The sequence below is a fragment of the Spinacia oleracea genome, chromosome 4 (genome assembly GCF_020520425.1).
Source record: "Spinacia oleracea cultivar Varoflay chromosome 4, BTI_SOV_V1, whole genome shotgun sequence".
Lineage (NCBI taxonomy): Eukaryota > Viridiplantae > Streptophyta > Magnoliopsida > Caryophyllales > Amaranthaceae > Spinacia > Spinacia oleracea.
The window spans coordinates 126,082,663-126,101,019 of NC_079490.1; the positions used below are offsets into that span (position 1 = coordinate 126,082,663).

General features: G+C 36.2%; 1 protein-coding gene across 2 annotated transcripts; it reads right to left on the bottom strand.

The window, feature by feature from the left end:
• Window positions 1-428: 428 nt before the first annotated feature.
• On the bottom strand, window positions 429-17,707 carry LOC110794356 (regulator of nonsense transcripts UPF3). 2 transcript variants are annotated; one of them, XM_021999319.2, is made up of 13 exons: window positions 17,214-17,705; window positions 16,573-16,679; window positions 16,387-16,482; window positions 16,161-16,259; window positions 15,995-16,071; window positions 15,347-15,439; window positions 12,599-12,722; window positions 9,749-9,819; window positions 5,348-5,819; window positions 4,821-4,913; window positions 4,577-4,674; window positions 4,362-4,415; window positions 429-1,125 (listed from the first exon to the last, which is right to left on the bottom strand). In XM_021999319.2, the coding sequence occupies exons 1-12, from the start codon at window positions 17,351-17,353 to the stop codon at window positions 4,377-4,379; spliced, it is 1,509 nt and encodes a 502-aa protein (XP_021855011.1). In that variant the 5' UTR covers window positions 17,354-17,705; the 3' UTR covers window positions 429-1,125; window positions 4,362-4,376. The 2 variants fall into 2 exon arrangements, with proteins under 2 accessions (XP_021855011.1, XP_056683751.1); XM_056827773.1 differs by lacking the exon at window positions 4,577-4,674 and having other exon boundaries at window positions 17,214-17,707.
• Window positions 17,708-18,357: the final 650 nt, after the last annotated feature.

An 18,357-nucleotide genomic window follows, 5' to 3' on the forward strand; every position in this document is an offset into this window, starting at 1 on the left:
CAACATTTCAAGTCAAGATTGTTTACGGGTCCACGTCGTTTCAAGTCGGAGTATCTGTTTGTTTTTGTACGCTTGATCTCGTTCATCCTGCCCACTGACAATTGAGGCAAGTGATTAGATTAGTTAAAAGTACAAAAGACATCATGCTCGTGATCTCCTCTTAGTTTTATTTTTATTTTTATTATATTCAAGTTCGTCATGGAGATTGTCCATCTGATATCTAGTACAAGACTGGGTAAACAACCCTTTGCTTGGCAATAAAGATTGGGTAAAAGCTAAATCAACTTTATTCAATCTATTATTAAATCATTAACAGATAATAAGAAAGCAAATCAGCCAAACATAACGCAGGAAAACAATAAAAGGCAAAGGAAAGACGTAATGAGAAGCTTGTACCACGCCTTGTTTCTTTAATAGTGAACAAACCATTATACTAGCAACCTGTTATTTTATAAAAGAAAACCCTGTATTTCATTCAACTATATAGCTGCTTTGTCAAAACAAACATAACTATACTAACATCCAATATCCACAAATCAGTGAGTAAACCAACTTTAGCAGCTATGTGGAAAAGTTAAGCAACCCAAAGGCGTAAGTAAATACAGGTTTAAAGTCGCCAACAGTAAAAAAATAAACACCATATGCTGCACAACTTACTTAATGCTGGGCTGGGCTGGGGATGCCAGAGAATATATACAGTATAATATTAATCAGTCAATCTTTACCCGTCAAGACCCCATGCTCTATACAATCCGAGCAGGCGTCACGAATTCACGATAGCAGTTGAACACCATATCTGGAGTTTCTCCACACTAGCAGAAACAACCTGCAAGAGAGGCCAGGCCGCCAACTAGAACAACCGACATTAATATTCGATTTTGGTCATCTCTTCTATCGCAAGGAACGAATGCTCGAGCTGCTGCAATTAGCCCCTCCTGTGCAAATATCCAATACAGCCGAAGCCCTCTTCAAAAAGTTACCCTCTTCCGGTGATTAATAAACACTGCTCTGACATCCAAAATGCCATCCAGTCCACAGCTAGCCAGATAGTATTCACAAAAGTTGACAATCTATTCCAGCAAAACCTCATTCACCATCGTCCAAAGTTTTTGACAGGAGAGAACTCTGTAAAGCAAAATGAAATTCATCAGTGCAAGCGCCACATAATAGATATTCTGCACTAATACAAATTTAATTCAAATGTTCATTCTTAAAAAATCTTAAAGATCCAATACGTTTGCTAACTCGCAAACAAGCTCAGTCAAAGCTCGGTTATTAATTAATGAACGAGTTTGAACAAAAATTCTAGGCTTGATAAGTAAACGAGCCAAGCTCGAACAACATCACATTCGCCTCGTTAATGCTCACGAGTACTCGTTTATAGCTCATTAATTACTCGTTTATAACTCGCTCAAGCTAGAAAAATAATTTCATGGGAATAAAATATAAGTTTTTATAAAAAAAATATGCCAATTAAATGTCAAGAAATGTATAAAATAAATAAGAATCTATCATGTAGTATAATATATGTATGACTATAATATTCTATGACTAGACAAAGATAACACACAAAACTGTAGAAACTACTTGACAGTTTGAATAATCCCCAACTGAGAGTTACAGTGACATAATGAATGGAACTTTGGACTGAACAAGATGATCACACCTGAGTTTTAACTTGTTGGAGAGCTTAGTTTTCATGGTTAGGTAGTGATGGTGAAATACCTTGCGAGGAGCAGTTCACAAATTATACAAATACAGTCATATATTTCATTATACTTCGAGTGTATTTTCTTTCATTCACAAAATATATTTTAGCCTTGTACCTCAGACACTATCCAATAATCCCCTTACAAAAATTTTGGAGACAGAAGACAGCCTGATATAAGGGAACAACATAAGGAGAGGGGGAAGAAGAAACAGTTGGATACTACTTTGATCTATGCAAATGTCTTCTGTGTAAAATCAGTAAAACTTTAAGCTATACAAGAGATCTTGGACTTGATTACTACGAAGTATATTATAAAGTCGTATTGGAGCATACATGTCTTCAATTATTGAATGTTGCCAGTGGCAATAGCTTTGGCTGAAATGATAAATATTCCAGAACACGAACTCGGTAAAAGGGAGTGAAAGAGAAATACTCAAATATTTGAAAACAAGGTGAAAGTTTATGGAGTCGTGAAAATTGCTATTGAGCTCTGGTATTTTCCACCAAAATTTGAAGAATTAGTGACATTTTAAGTGTCAAGTGAGTCGACTACGTAGCACGGAAATTACTACAGGAAGGAAATGCAGAAGTATGGAAACAGAAAATTCTGAAAACCGGAAATGGTAAAAAGCGAATAATGCACATGCAGGACATGGCAAAGTATAAATTACCTCTAAGAATAGAGTAAAACTATGTCCTGGGATTTTGGGAAAAAAACAGTTTCACGATTTCTATTCCATAGTGTGCTCTTACAGTTATTCTAGATTTCAGCCTTTCGCAAATCAAGTGCCCTGGTAGATCTATGCAACGAGTCAACGACTCTATCCTAGGCCTTCCTCCACTACCACTTCAAAAGTTAGATCTATAAATGATCTTCCCTCTCAAACTCCCACTGTTAAAATCATCACATAGGAGTTGATTCACATCCACTTCTTCCTCAAATTCCATATGATATGCAATCGTCTTCGCCTTATTGTCCTCCAATGTCACGATCAGCTACAAGAAATAAAGAGACAGAGAGAGCCGGGGAAGACTGACTCATTTTATGAAAAAACAAGAGACATCTCTTTATATTGATTATTTCTTTTATATTTGAGGAGAAATGTGAGTGCACCAGACTCCTTCCGTCCCAATTTAATCGTCACTACCATTTACGTCGGTCCCGATTTAATTGTCACGCTTCCCTTTATGGCATGGACCCACTAATATTTTATTACACCTACAGTTATGGCCCCACATCCTCTCTCATTCAACAAAAAAATCCATCCACCATCTTCCACCACATCTAATTTTCTACTCCGTATGAAGATATATTAGATAAGATTTCAACAACTTATAGCATAAAATTCCATGAAATCTTGGTGCTAATATTAAATTGAGGCCAAGGGAGTGTAGATCATTTTAAAACCCTTTTGCACAAACATAAAACCAATTGAGTAGAAACAGTCAAAGGATGGATTGTTATACACAACAAAGAAAGATGACTAATAACTTTTGATGTACTTCAACAATAATTAGTCATATAGAACCCCATTTCTGGTTTAATAAATAATTCTGATATATTTTGTACTCCCTCGGTTTCTAAATGTTTGTGCTATTTGGAATCTTTAAAGATTCTAATGAAAATGGAATTTTGTACTTCATCGATAAATCTACATGGACACATGTGGATGTTTTCGTCATCTCTAAAACATCGTATTATGGTTAGTTTCAAATCAACTTCTATAATTTTTTATCATACGTATTTGAATATACTTATGTTTAAATGTTGCATTGGAAACTATGCAAGATTCCAAACAGGACAAATATTTAGAAACGAAGGGAGTAAATAAAATCAATTTACACAGCATTTTGAAGGTAAATTATCATGAAGAGAAAAGGTTACACACATCATGATGACTGATGAGAGATGCACAATCTAATTTCAAGAGCAAGTGAAAAAACAGGCTCAAAAACATGTTTCCCTTGATCACACTCTCCCACAAGAATGTAATCAAAAGGTAATAGGACATAGTATGACAAATCAAAAGGTGATGGTTGCTTAATGTGTGTTCATAGTATGACAAATCCACTTACATGTTGTAATATATTCGGATCAAATGGCCACAAGTGACATTAGCTCTGTAGTAGCAGTACAAAGACCACAACAAAAGTTGATAAGAATGGGCAGAGCAAGACCCGTCAGTGAATCCGTTACAACAGACAAAAACTTTGACCATTAGATATTCTCAACTATCTTGATAAAAATATATTTAAAAAAAAAATACTTCATTGATGTACTTGTGCACATTCTTTTATCAAAATACTATTAGTAACCATCAACGTTTGACCTTGAAAAACAAAGGGATGGTGAATTAAGCAATGCATACAGACGAACAGGTCATCATATTAAGAAGCGAAAGGCCATGAAGGTTACATAGGAAATATTAAGAGAAGAGGTGGATCCGCAAACATAAACTTACTAGTAGTATTAGTTGATACTAAGAGGAAGACAATGTAAAATCAGAACTGTTATCAATCCACCAGGACCCTGAGTACTTATTTAGATATATTCTTAGAAAGCTACTTGTTTGGATGGTTTTAGAAATTTTAACAAAACTTGAATAATTCAGTAACCCATGAGGGCCATGACTTAGAATGGAAGACTCACCATGCGAAGACATGTTTAAGAACCTGAGGCTGACTTCTGGACCCACACTTGCTTCTGCATATTGGAACAACCCCGTTAAACCAGCAGAAAAAAAATGTGACATTAAGAGGCAGCTAATACAATCATGGTGAGCACAAAGATGAGTAAAAGAGATAACAAGCCATTTGAAGGTAAATGCGGGAGGAGGAGGGGGGGAATAAAAATAAGCAATAAACCTCGTGGGGACCATGACCAACCCCCCCTCCACGTTTGGAAGGGCCATCATCCTTAGCGCTATGTGTAGGAGCACGGCGAGCAAAATTCCTATGGGAGCCTGACACATTATTTAGAACTTAAATTACAAGACAGAAACAATTGGCAGGCTCCTAGAGCATACATGTTCTCTTAACCCCTGGCCCCAATATGTACTAAAGTTGAAAGGAAGCTGGATGTCAAATCAAGCATAAAAATAGAACTGACCATTTTCTGTATAAGAGCTAGTGCGACCACCTGCAGGGATTATGCCTTCTATGTTGCGGACAGATGCATCATATTTCAAATCTCCGCGTTTGGCTGGAATTTTGCAGACAAGATGGCATGTAAATTGTAAGGTCATCAATACACAATAACTTAAATACTTGGTATAAAGTGAGTGCAAATAGGAATTGACAATCATGCCACCCGACATATCACCAGAAGCTAAAATTTCTCTATCTCGAACGAGTAAATTTGGTTCCTCCCCACAATTATGTTTACAACTGAGAATCAATGTTCACTTAACCTCCCTAACTCAGCAGATAATACCTGTAAATTTCCCTCAAATCAGTCTTCATTACACTCCTTTTCTCTGTTCCTTCTGCTATAGTCTGTTATGACACTTAACTTTCCTATCCCCAACATGATTATGTCTCCATTAGTTCAGAAAAGTTATAGAGTAGAGTAGATCAATCCACAAAAAGATCTACCACCACATTAAAATTCAGTAAACATACATATATCAATAATACCTTCATAAGAATCTGAACTATTATTTTGATTCTCGTTGCCAGAAATAGATGATTCAGAACGACGAGGAGTCCAAACACCACGATCTAGTCTCTCCCTACTTCTTGTGCGTCTGTCTTGCTTCTCACGGCCAGAAGAAAAACCATGGGATTCACTTCCTAGAAATTTATCCTCCACGGACCTCTTTCCCTCATAGTCTAAACCCGAAGGAGACTGTTCACCAATGGAGGCTGACATTCCTGATTTCATATTGGATGGTCGTGGTGGGCGCTTGCTCCTCTCAGTATTTGAGCCCTGCAATTTTTGTTCTGCCAGGACTAATGAGGATGACTGAGTTGGACGAAGTTCCTTGTTTAATAATATGCTCCTAATAATTCTTCCACTAGCATCAGGCCTCTGATTCAATTTCAAACCAACTGAAGGCGACGAAGCTTCAGTAGTAACAACCTTGGGTAGGGTAGTACCTTCAGACACCTAATAAATAACAGCTTTTCATTTAGTTCCACGCATATGACTAAATAAACAACACAGTATGAAAAAAGCTTCTGAATAACATCAATATTTCTTAAAAACAATCAACGGCTGAAAATTCGTGAACTTCCTTAAATATCCTTATTACAATGCAGGAATCGCAATTACCCCAACCAAAAAGTAGATCCCTTCCCAAGAATCCTAACCAAATGGAATACCATACTCTAGCTGTCCCTTAATACTGCCGTCTTCACAATTCCTGACTCGGTGACATGGTGAAACGCAGAATATTTAGGGATGGAAGGAGAACATAATCATGGCAGGCACCACTCAACCAGTGGACAAGACCAGATAAAGCAATTTGGAGATGCAAGAATCTCAGGTTAACATAGATAATTTTATGAACAAACGAAGGATAAGGATGACATACTAGATTCAATGCCCTTGACTCTTGTGTGATTCACAAATCAACCCACCAATCAAAAAGGGGAATTAATACATGAAAAGGAACATGTTGGCCTAGTTTTCAAACTAGGCAGCTAATTGCGCTTCCGAGGCTAACTAGTCCTAGTTAATTCAGTGACAACTATAGACTCAGATAGCAAGAAAACCTCTATCAATAATAAAGAGAGAGATTAGAACATAGGGTTTTAGAATCCTCAATGAAAACTCATTTAAACCTTAGGACTCTGAAAAGTCTCTCTTGATATTATGTGGACTTCAAAATATACTCTTCTAATTATTTTGAAAATGATTGCTAGAGAAGATGGAAGTCTGATGTTCATGTATGTTCACCACAAAATCATCAATTGACACATTATGGACCAACGGAACTTAATAAGAAGTCTATACTATTCCCAGAACATTAGTAGACGTGCTGCAACTATATAGGAAGTAAGAACTAGCTCAACATAAATACAAATGGAAAAACCAGAGCCTGCCAATCACTACATCGAAAACTTACCATTAAAAAAAAGATGTGAAAATTTACTGAAAAATCAAAAAAATAATACAAGTTCAATGATGAAATTGTTGGTATCTACATTAATAACGAACCATTGTTCTGACCCAATAATTAAACCGCTAAGAAAACAAAAATTGACAGAACGGCAACAAAATAAGTGTCAATTCAAATGGAACGCCTGAAGTGTTCCATCACAATGTTAAAGAAAAATACTGAAGGAATAGGTAGGTTTAACAGTGATGATAAATTGCCAAGTATATCTTTTAAAGGGCATTTCAGATATTAATGTATATAAATTCAATATCATTCCATAATTAATGTCTTTGTACCATAGGAGCCGTAAAATTAAACAGTATTGGTAATAGATGCCACTATTAACTATCACGTCAGGCCGTCAGCACTGCAATATTATATGCATGACAAGGATGTAGAAACATTCATGATGCAGTTTTGTCGACTCCGTGTGTGTGTGTGTGTGTGTATATATATATATATAGGTTTAGGCTCACGTGAGAAGCATAACTTAGGTGAGAAGGGTGATAAGTAACAAGGGCCATTGGATTTTATATTCAATGGTCAAGATAAATCCTAAAACTAATACGGAGTACTTCCTCTGATGTGGCATCTTCCTCATCTTCCTCCAAACATCGTCCTGACTACTGAAATTAGTTCCTCCCCCCAGACCTTAAACTCCGGCAAGAATCTGACAATGGCGACGAAAATCACATTAAGACAATATTATAAGAAATTATTTGAATTATCTTCCCTCTTCATCACCTCCTCTAAGATCATTCCAACAATGGTGATATTAATTAGTAATTAGGATTATCGGTTGGATCTCAACAGATAAGAAAGACATAGCTTAATGGCCCATATCACATAATTACAAGTAAATCTACTATGGAATAGTTACTAGTTTCTTGATATACCTTCAATTGTAACTTGCCTGTGACAGTTACTTGATGTATCTGTGACAATTATTTGATGTACTTATTCTCAATGTATCTTATATTTATTCTCAGTGTATCTCGTATTAATTCTGAAAGTATTTATACTATATTGTTGATGTATCTTGGACTAAGGTTTCTTGATCTGTTGTATTTTCAATAAATTTTTGCATTTCCATACTTGATTATCAGATGAGGATGAAGATGGAGGACATGGGAAGAGGGGGGAAGCTTGAGGTAGGAGATAGAAAAAGTTGGAGTGAATGTGAGATTTTGGGTTTTGTCGGTTACAAAGAGAGAGGAGAGAGAACGAGTGGGCCAGTTGAGATTTCTCAAATGTATTTTTAGTTTAGTTTTTTAATCTGCCAAACGCGGAAAGAGGATCGTTAGATTAATTAGTTTGTACGGTTAAGATTACTTCTCACGGTAAGTGTACTCCTCACTGGATCCCTCCCCTATATATATATATATATATATATATATATATATATATATAATTCCTCCATTTTTTTATTATTGCACCATCTACATTGGGCACAAGAATTAAGAAAGGAGGTAAAAGGTGAGAGATTGACAAAAATACCCATGTGATTAAGTACAAGTTTTTATGTAAAGAACAAGTGGGGTTTGGTCCCCACCACCCATATAAGGATAGAAAATTTCATGTAGGTAAACTTACTAAAAAAGGAAATGGTGCAATTAATATGCAACTTCCGAAAAAGGAAAACGGTGCAATAATAAAAAAAAAATGGAGGAAGTATATATATATATATATATATATATATATATATATATATATATATATATATATATATATATATATATATATATAATTCACAAATGTAAAAAATATGCAATTCACAAGAAAATATCAAAATAAGTATGTCAAGAGAAAACAATTTCAATTCTTTATTGCTGACAAGATTCATAAACTCATAACAATACTTGCAACTATCCTCAAGGCTCAGCACCAAATGCTACCCCACAATCCACATTCCTACTATGTTCACACTTCATACACCGGAAATCAGCAATCCAGGTAATATTTAGCTCTTATCTACGTGACCCAGGCACGGCAAATCTCTGGGCCTACCCATGTCAACAAGGGCTGAAACAATCACTCCATTCACAATCCTCCATTTTTGAACTAGTGTATCCATAAATACTAGTTCTACATACTTCTCCCAAAGATCATTCCTTTTTATTCTGCTCACAACTCTTCACCAAGAACTACAACTAACCTGCATATTTCTCCCTTACAATCCACAATCAGTAATATTTACATGCTTTTTTTGAGGCAAGTCATGAAATCTTGACTTCCGAAACAAATTAACAAAATTCTCAAACCAAGTATCATACTCAAAACCCTATCAATTCATGATAAGTAAGCGCAATAAGTCAAATTTAGTGACTTAGTGAGACGACTCTCACTGTGATACTTTGTTGTCCATCTGTGATTAATGTAGCCCATAGTAAGAGGGATATATGCACTGCAGACATAAGAGGATTAAGGGAGAAGGATAACATATACTGACACGAGGTGGTTACTTAATTAAAGAGGCACAGAGGTTTCAATGTTAATTGAGTTCCCTTTCTCTACGACCTTGTGTAAGGGGGTTTCCTAATCAACCAAGCACCTTTTTTAAAATATATCTAAAAATGAAAAGGGGAAAAAAAGGGACACATTAGAAAAAAAAAAACTAACAGAAAAATTAAACAGATTCATAAATTAAAAAGAAACCACAATTAAAGAGAACTCGGAGTTCTCTTAACAAAAACCACTAAGGCAAAACAACGTGCCAATTAAATACAAAAAAGGAACCCTGCTGCCAATACAGGAAAGGACAAGCACAGGCAACTGTGGCAAAAAGAACATAACAGGTCCAGAAAATTATGAGAAATGAAATTCAATCCAAAACCCCCAAATTTAACAGGGAAAGAAGTAAGGACATGTCATGTTTAACCAAGTATTGCAAAAAAGTTGAAACAAAAGAAAGACAAATGTCAAGCTTGTTACTTGCCTGAGAAATCTCTTGCTCTTTCCCTTTCAAAAGGAGAATCTTTTTCCTTATAATCTCATGAGAACCACTTCCTGTTGATCCATATCAGGGACTGATTAGAGACCCGAAAAATGTGAAATTCAACCATAAGTAGAAAAATAAATTGTAGTCTCAAATTGACATGACTTAGTAACAGTATCAGAGTTGTCAGCTCTACTAAACATTATTTCTTGAAATTAACACTGGAAATGGGGTGAATCCAAGGTCATCACAGAAGAATCTGAATTGTGCCATTACCTAATTTGAGGAAGATATTAAAAAAATATGTCGAACACATAATTGAAGAAAGACCCCAAGATGAAAAACCAACATGTACCACAATCACTGTTACATCTTCAACCCAAGATAATACACACAAGGAAACAATTCAGTTACCATCATTTGTTACCACAAAGGATAATCTTTCAGACAACTTGAGGTTATTGGCTACATAATAAGCCAGTTTCTTGAGGTAGATTATAGAATCATAGGCTAAACTGTTGAAGTACCAGTTCACCTAAAGCTATCTGAAACAAATACCACACCAAAGAAAAACTGAAGAGAACTGGCAACAAATAAGAACCAAAAGGAAATTATTTCTGAATAGGACTAAACTGGAATCCAACTTTATTCAAAAACAACACATAATAAGACAGATAATATGCATGTTAGGCAGTGAATCAAAACTCTATCCCCATTATATGTCAGATGCTTTTTAGCAACAAGAGGAGGGAAAGATCCAGATATAATAGCTTTCAGTGATGAGATTGCTTCATCAATCATATATACTAACAGTATTAAAGTTAAACATGGAAGGCAACAGTAGAAGCTGCGAAAAAACACATGATTGGGACCACATTACCAAAAATCAAAAAACAAAAAGCACAATTCTGAGCAATATTCAGGCCTGGTTTTTTTTGAAAAATATTACAGAAGTAATAGAACTACTCCACCAGTGTTACCTTCTTACCTAATACGCTACAGCAAACTACGTACTGCGTATTAGTATTGTGGAACACTTTGGACTAACTTAACATAAATAGGGAGAGAATTGTGTACCCGTAGTCCCGTACTCGTACCACATACTGGAGTGTACTGCGTACTTGGTAACTTTGTACACCAACCTTACTTCAACATTTCACCGGGAAATCTATTACAATACTACATTTCAACCCCTTCTGGCAGGACATGAAATTCTAAAAGCTCTAATCAGAATCATCCCTAAAGATACAAGTATGCAAACTGGTACAACACTTGATGTGGACAGGGTGCTTACTGAATATGCAATAAACAAATATTATAAAAACTGGCCCAAAGAGAGTTAACATAGCGGACTGGCTGTCCTGGCACTGGAAACCATTTAATGTATAGATAATATATGCTCCCTCTGTTTTTTTTAATACATCACTTGCCTTTTATGGTTTTTTAAATGCATCACTTCCATATTTCGTAACTTTCTACCATATTTTACTATCCCTCTCTCTTTCATTGATCCCCACTCAAAACATTTTATTGTTTTTCTCTCTCATGGTCCCTACTTAAATAATTAAAATAAATCACCATCTCTCATATGCTAAGTTGCTAACACTATCATGGTATTCATCGTTGCTTTTTCTTTAATAAATAACTACTTCCTACTTGCATCATTTAATAATAATTTGCATGGACATCATAAAATATGTGCCCCATGCAAGTGATGCATTTAAAAAAAACGGAGGGAGTATAGCCTATCCTCTAAATACTTATTCCAGAATATCAAATTTATAGAGCAATATAATATTCTTGAACACAAAACATCTCAAGCCACAAAGTAAAAAGAAGAATCAGAAGAGATGCCTGACACACCCAGACCAGAACTTCCATTAGTAAAATGAAAATTCAACTACAAATTCCAACAATCTATATAAAAATTGGGTTCCCCAATTCCCAGTCCCTTCTTCAACCAATGTATACAGTTTCATATGTACAGACAAGCCATGTAGCATTGTTACATAACTCAAAATTTCAAGCATGATGTTAATATGTGTACTGTGGGAGAATTTTAGAGGTAAACATGTGATATAGTAATACATAAATCTTGGTGAAAGTAGTGAAACCATGATAGCTTAAGTAAAATTAACTCTAAAGAAGACTGTGAATCTTCCAACATGCTGCAAGGAACTGATTAAAGGGGGTGAGGCACTTTTAGCAGTATCTCTATAAGTTAGGGAGTTAGTTAGAGAAGAAATTATATAATTAGAGGAGATTAGGAAGAGGGAAATTATGCTAAATATTATTAGGAGTTCATTGTTAGTTTCTTTTACATTTTGGGAGAAAACAAGCCTAAGTAGCCACTGTTATTGATGTTTCCAGTTTATTAATCAATTAAACTTCATCTTCTTCCCTAAATCTTCTCATTCTATCTCTTGAATCTGTCTTGTTACGTTAATTCATAACACATGTTTCGTAAAAAAACATTCTCATCACTGATAGCATCAATGCACCAAGTCAACAATAGGCTAAAGCATCTAGATATAATTGTAAATCAAAAATGTATACTTCCTGCATTCTTCTTTACTTCGCATCATTTGGACTTCTACACTATTCACATGCACTGGTATCGAAGATATTAACGAAACAAGTTATGCATTGGTATGTGCGAAACTCCAAATGTTACAAGTAAAAGAACGGAGGAAATATATTTTCGTGTGTAAGTGTGTGGTGGGGGGGGGGGGGGGGACATGTCAACTCGCACTAAATGAGGTTTACAAAAATTTAAGGGACTCCAAATACTTCAACTTATTTTTCTCAAAAGTAAAAGACCATGTTGAAGCTACAAGGAACGGAACATACCGGTTTCATATTCTGCTGCTCCTTTCTTGCTGGAAGCATCCAATTCGTTCTCCCTCTGAGACACAATAATATATGTTGATTTGTCTTTTCCATTTGTGCTCTTCCCTTTATTTTTCAAGATATACTACAAGTACAAACAAATCAAGATGTAAACTTCTTTCAGCCTCTTTCATTTCAGTTTCATGAATTATCCAACATCAACGCACCAGTGACAAGTCGCTTCTTTACATGATTTAGATAGTATCATAGTCGAGAAAAGATGAGACGGGATAAAAACAAATACAAAAATCACATATACTTTTGTTAAGCATTGTTACTCCAGCTTCAAGATCTAAGAAGGAAAATAGAGGTGGAACAGGTTGGGGCTAGACATGCTGATAATACCCAAATAAAAATGTTGGGTGAGCTCTGAAACCATTAAGATTTAAGAACATAGATGCAGGACTCTACTCATAGCAATTCAGCTAACCAGGTTTTATATGGTTGAAACTTGGGGAATAAATATCTGCCAAGAAACATGTGTTTACTAAGTCATGTTACAATATGAGTTAGCATAATCAGAATAGGCAAGACCAACCATGATGACCTTTTTAAACCCAAAGGAAGTGGGGAAGGGTGGCGTGATAGGAAGAACCTGAGTAAAGGAAAATGCATCTCAGAAGAATGTCAAGAATTGGCATTTTAAATATACTTAAATTCTCCTGCTGCCTTTATGTAGTCATAATGATTAATGGCAGATGAAATGGACGAAAAGGATGCTATAACTTAAAACATATATGCGATAAGAAGCACGGGTTTGACAGCTGGAGTAGGTCCCAAACTGCATTCAAGATAAGGGAGCGTGGAGAGATAGAGCAATTTCCTTCTCTGAGCGCTTTTGAGGAAGGGGATTGTTAAAGCAGAAAACAAAGAAAAGGGAAGAACGTAACTCAAGATGAATCATGAATCTGTGAACAGATTCAATAATTATATAATTACTACTTACAAGTGTAGAGGGAAACCCATACACCAACTCTCCCTTTCAACTACCTTGAGTGTGTAAAGGTCACTTTCTTTTATTTACCTTGGATTCCACAATTCGATTCGCCTCTAGATAGCTCACAAGCACCCAATTTAGACCTCTACACATAAAATCATCTCTAGATACTAATCTAGAACATCTAAAAAATGTATATTATGACAAGGGTGGAAAATATAACAACACATGCACTAGCATTCAAATAAATCCGTCTCAGGTCTGTCTCAAGCTAAAATAGTCAAATAGGTGATGAACTCATTAGAGTAGCGTATAGAGTCTTCCTATCAACTGGAGGATACAAGCTAAAGAAGCTCAAAGGATGAGATTCCTAGACCTTCAGGTTCAGAATATGAGTTAGATGACTGTATAAAGATGCAACAGGCCCAAAAATCTTCCTAAGAAACCTGCTCTTGCAAAGAGACTCGTTGTGCTAAAGCCTAAAGGTCTCTCAAGCTACGCTCTTTGGCGTCTATGCAACAGTCCTAGAACCTTGACTCCATGCCCTGTGTTACCTAAACTTAATTCATCCTCTGGCTATGAGTTAGATGACTGTATAAAGATGCAACAGACCCAAAAATCTTCCTAAGAAACCTGCTCTTGCAAAGAGACTCGTTGTGCTAAAGGTTTCTCAAGCTACGCTCTATGGCGTCTATGCAACAATCCTAGAACCTTGACACCATGCCCTGTGTTACCTAAACTTTAATTCATCCTCTGGCTCAGCCTATAGCAGACAGATAACTTTGTAGGGAGTAGTAATTGGGAATTGTGTGTTGGGTAAAGCTCGTACCTTTGACACTATGAATTTCCTTTTTATCATATATGTGACATATCCCTACCTATGTTACTCATTCATATTAGGTACCCGTGGCAGATCTTTGACATCCGACATGGGTATGGACAACTTGAACACTGCATCATGGGCCAAAAGCATGCAATTTTTTCACAAAACGGCCAAGTCTGACACTTGAACATGTACCCACGTATGACACAAGTATCCGAGTGAAATAGATGGACACAGATAGGCTATCTCACTCACCGAATATTTTTTTAAAAAAAGAGCTAGATGTGTACCAGACTACCAGGATGAAAAGGAAGCAACAAAGGAATCTTTTGCAGGAAACTCAATATGCTCCAAAAATTTATTACCTTTGGCTTGAGAGGAACATAAGAAAATAAGAAAACTTCAGAGTAAGAATCTCCCGCTGAGTTTATATTTTAAGAGTCTCAATTCTAGCACGCTTTTCCGTTTTTCTTCAGTAGCAACATTGCAATGGAAGTCACAGCTGCAGGCAACTTATTCCTTTTGGTCATGTGGAATATCTAAAGCATAATGTTAAAGGTGGACTTAACCCTTCCTAGAAGTTGTCTCCCAACTCGCTGATGTCATAAACTAGTATAAATATTATCGCTCATGCTGGGGTATTTTCCAGACTACAACTACGTATGCCATACTTTTCTCCACAATCAAATTACTAACTAATACCAAGGCACTAAAATAGAGATAGGACAGTGAGAAAGGTCAAATCATATGCATAAGTAGGCAAAAAAAGACAAGTCTTGTTACAAAAAACAAGCTGGCAAATAAGTGCAGACACGACTTCTTAATAGAAGAATTTCAATAATTCTAACTAGTAGCCAAGACATGAAATGTAATATTACGCTGACAAGCCCGTCAAAACAGAAAAGAATTATGCAACTCGTGAAGTCAACAAATGAATGGATATTCATACCTTTGTCTTCTCAGAGCTTTGCTTGCTTGATCGAGACCTCCCTGGGGGTGCTAACCCAGACCGTCCACGACCCTTGCCATCTGACCCTAGATGCTATCACCAGTAGTGCAAATACATCAGATAACAACAGGTTAGGCAAGGAGAATTACATCAACAAAAGAAAAGACTAGGACGGAAAAATTACATACAGTATAACAAAAGAAAAAATCAAGTAAAATATCTTCTTGGGATGCTCTTCTGATCATTTTTAAAGCGCAATGAAAATGACCTCACATGCCACTGAAACCTTATAAATTATAATCCTACAAAATTAAGACCGGAGTCTTACATTTCAGGTACTTCGTGAATCAAATTTCCAGGTAATACTGGAATACTACTGAATCATAAAGTATCCAACACTTGTAACCACCAAAAACAGCTCAAAATCCTGCACTAACAATGACTAGTGCCTAGGGGGCTAAGTTTGGTAATCAGAAAATCATTAGAAATGCGCCAACAAGCTGTTTAAAAACAGCGCTGTTTTTAACAAAGAATTTCATTTGTTGAGTCCATACAATAACAAGAGATCAGTAACTTGATTACGAGTTCAGGACCTTCTAAATAAGCAAACATGAGTAAATTTGAGGTATTTTGAAGGATAGAAAGAACCTGATTTCCATTCCTGGAAGCTCTCCTCTTCCGCACATATTCCATCAGCGGTGTAACAATAGGTGCTTCTTGAACGCCTAACAGAAAAGGGAAGCAGTAAAAAATGAATACTAGGCGACAGAAACAAAATTCTACAAGCAGCAATAGACAAGAAGTCAGCTAATACCAGCTCGTTCTGCTTCTCTTCTTTCCAGTTGTATATCAGCACTAGGAAGATTCTCAACTGGTTTTGAAATCTGCTCAAGGAACTCCAAGAACTCTGGATCTATTGTCAGCAAAAGAATTGAGTGACATAGATTAATTAGCTTGCTCACGCAGGAGGGGGCGGGAGGAAGGGGGGCACTTGCATTTGGGGATGCCAAAAATAGGTCATTGTCCACAACAATCTATACCTTTGTAAATTGTCCCCTCTCGACCATCTTTCTTGGCATTAGGCTTTGGAACACGTTGAGAAGGAGCATACTCAACTATAGCTTTATATTGAGTCCCTAATTGATATAAAGCAGAACATTAGGATACGTATGTCACAACACCAGAAAAAATATGTTCATGGAGCTTTTGAATAGAATTAAAATTACCCTTTTCATTGACAAAAACATGGCCGTTAAAGAACTCTGCAAACTCGCAAACATCATCATGACTGTTAAAACTCAAATAGGCCCGAGCATATCTCTGGTTCTTGTGACTGCAAAATTAGTTTCCGCCACTATTTTAAACAGAACAAATCCCAAAACTGTCCAACCAAAAGAGCAGCCAGAATGCAGAAGAAAACAATCAAACCCTTGAGTTAAACACTCCATAAACACCACAATGCTCTCTCTCTCTCCCCCGAATAACGAAAAGGAAGACCCGGTCATCATACCCACAAAATATACAACCAATGATAACCAAAACCACAAGTATACAGCCAACGGAAACCGAAGCCACAGTGCATTCAACCAATGAAAATCAAAACCACAGAGTCCGCCAACACAATCTAAACCACAATATGCACAGCCAACAACACTTGAAACCATAAAGCACACAGCCAACAAAAACCAGCACCACAAAACATACAACCGACATAAAATTAAACCAAGAAATGAAGCACCAAGATAAACCTTCCCTAACTCAGAAAAAAAAAAGAAAAAAAAAACTACTACTCAAAATACACAAGGAAGAGCAAGTTAAAGGGCAAAACGGTGAAAAAAAGAGAGGGGGAGAGAGAAAGAGAGCGAACCTAGACTTGCCAGGGCGAAAAGAGGACCAATTATAACGAGAAGAGAAACGGCCATCGATTTGCTCGAAGAAAGACGAGTGTGAAAGAGACGGAGGCAAGTGCCTTACCACTACTTTGGTTCGATTAAGCGGCTCCTTCATCTGACTTCCAAAACCCCTATGAATACCCAATTCCAAATAATCAAAAACCCTATTTCTCAATTTTCGCAACGCGATCGAAAGACGATTGAATTCCTTGAATGTTCAGGGGAATGCGTGGACGATAAATTGATGGGAAAATCGAAGGGTTTTCGTCATTCGTGGGAGATTTTAGTGCCCTAATGGAGTGAAATTTGGGGGAAAAGAAATTGGTTTAAGAACGAATAACGATCCTTTCTCGGTTTCTCTCTCTTTATTTTCTACCTGTATTTTTTGTGTTAATGTCGGAAAAGGGGAAGAGGAGAGAGACTTGCAATTTTCATTTTCATCATCATCGTCGTACCATATTCTTACGGGGGGCCGGGGCAGCACGGGTAATATACGCTGCAATATTTCACTATCTATACTAGACTAGAATGTGAGAATATTGCAAATGAAAATTACAAAAGGAAAATTTGGTAATATTAATCCAACCTTTGGCCGATTTTCTTTTAACAAATCCCACCTACGACATATTTTTTAATAATCCCACATCCCAAATTTTTGGCTGCATAGCTATGCATGCAATTCTGCATGCATATGAGCTTCAATGCTTTATTTAGTAGTTCCAGCCTTCTTTTTTTAGTGCATTATTATGTTTCCTTTTTATAAAAAATCAAATAAAAAAATAATAAATTTAGATTTTTTATTACACGTGTTTTCCAGAAAAAAAACATTTCATTATTTTAGTAAGCTGGAAGCACACATAAGGAACAAACAAATGGACATTTAAAGTAATTTAATGAACATTCATGTTCATTTTTATTTTCTATCTCCATCCTCTATTTTAGTGGTTGTTGCCTCTTCTCTTTCTAGGCTTCTAATTTTTCAGCTTCCTTCTTTTCGGCTTCCACTTTTTTCGCTACAACGATCTCTTTTCTCTTTTTTTTCTTACTTATTTGTAGATTCTTTTTTGGTTGCTTCTACCTTCAATCCTTCTTCAATTCTTCTTCAATTCTTACACCCTC

What these genes read in the sequence shown, in the direction of transcription:
- LOC110794356 (XM_021999319.2), bottom strand. Translation starts at nt 17,353, where the DNA reads ATGAAGGAGCCGCTTAATCGAACCAAAGTAGTGGTAAGGCACTTGCCT. An exon ending in TTTCGCCCTGGCAAGTCTAG is followed by an intron (nt 16,680 to 17,213) that starts GTTCGCTCTCTT and finishes CTAATTTTGCAG; the next exon opens with TCACAAGAACCAGAGATATG. An exon ending in TTGGTCATGGTCCCCACGAG is followed by an intron (nt 4,416 to 4,576) that starts GTTTATTGCTTA and finishes TCCAATATGCAG; the next exon opens with AAGCAAGTGTGGGTCCAGAA.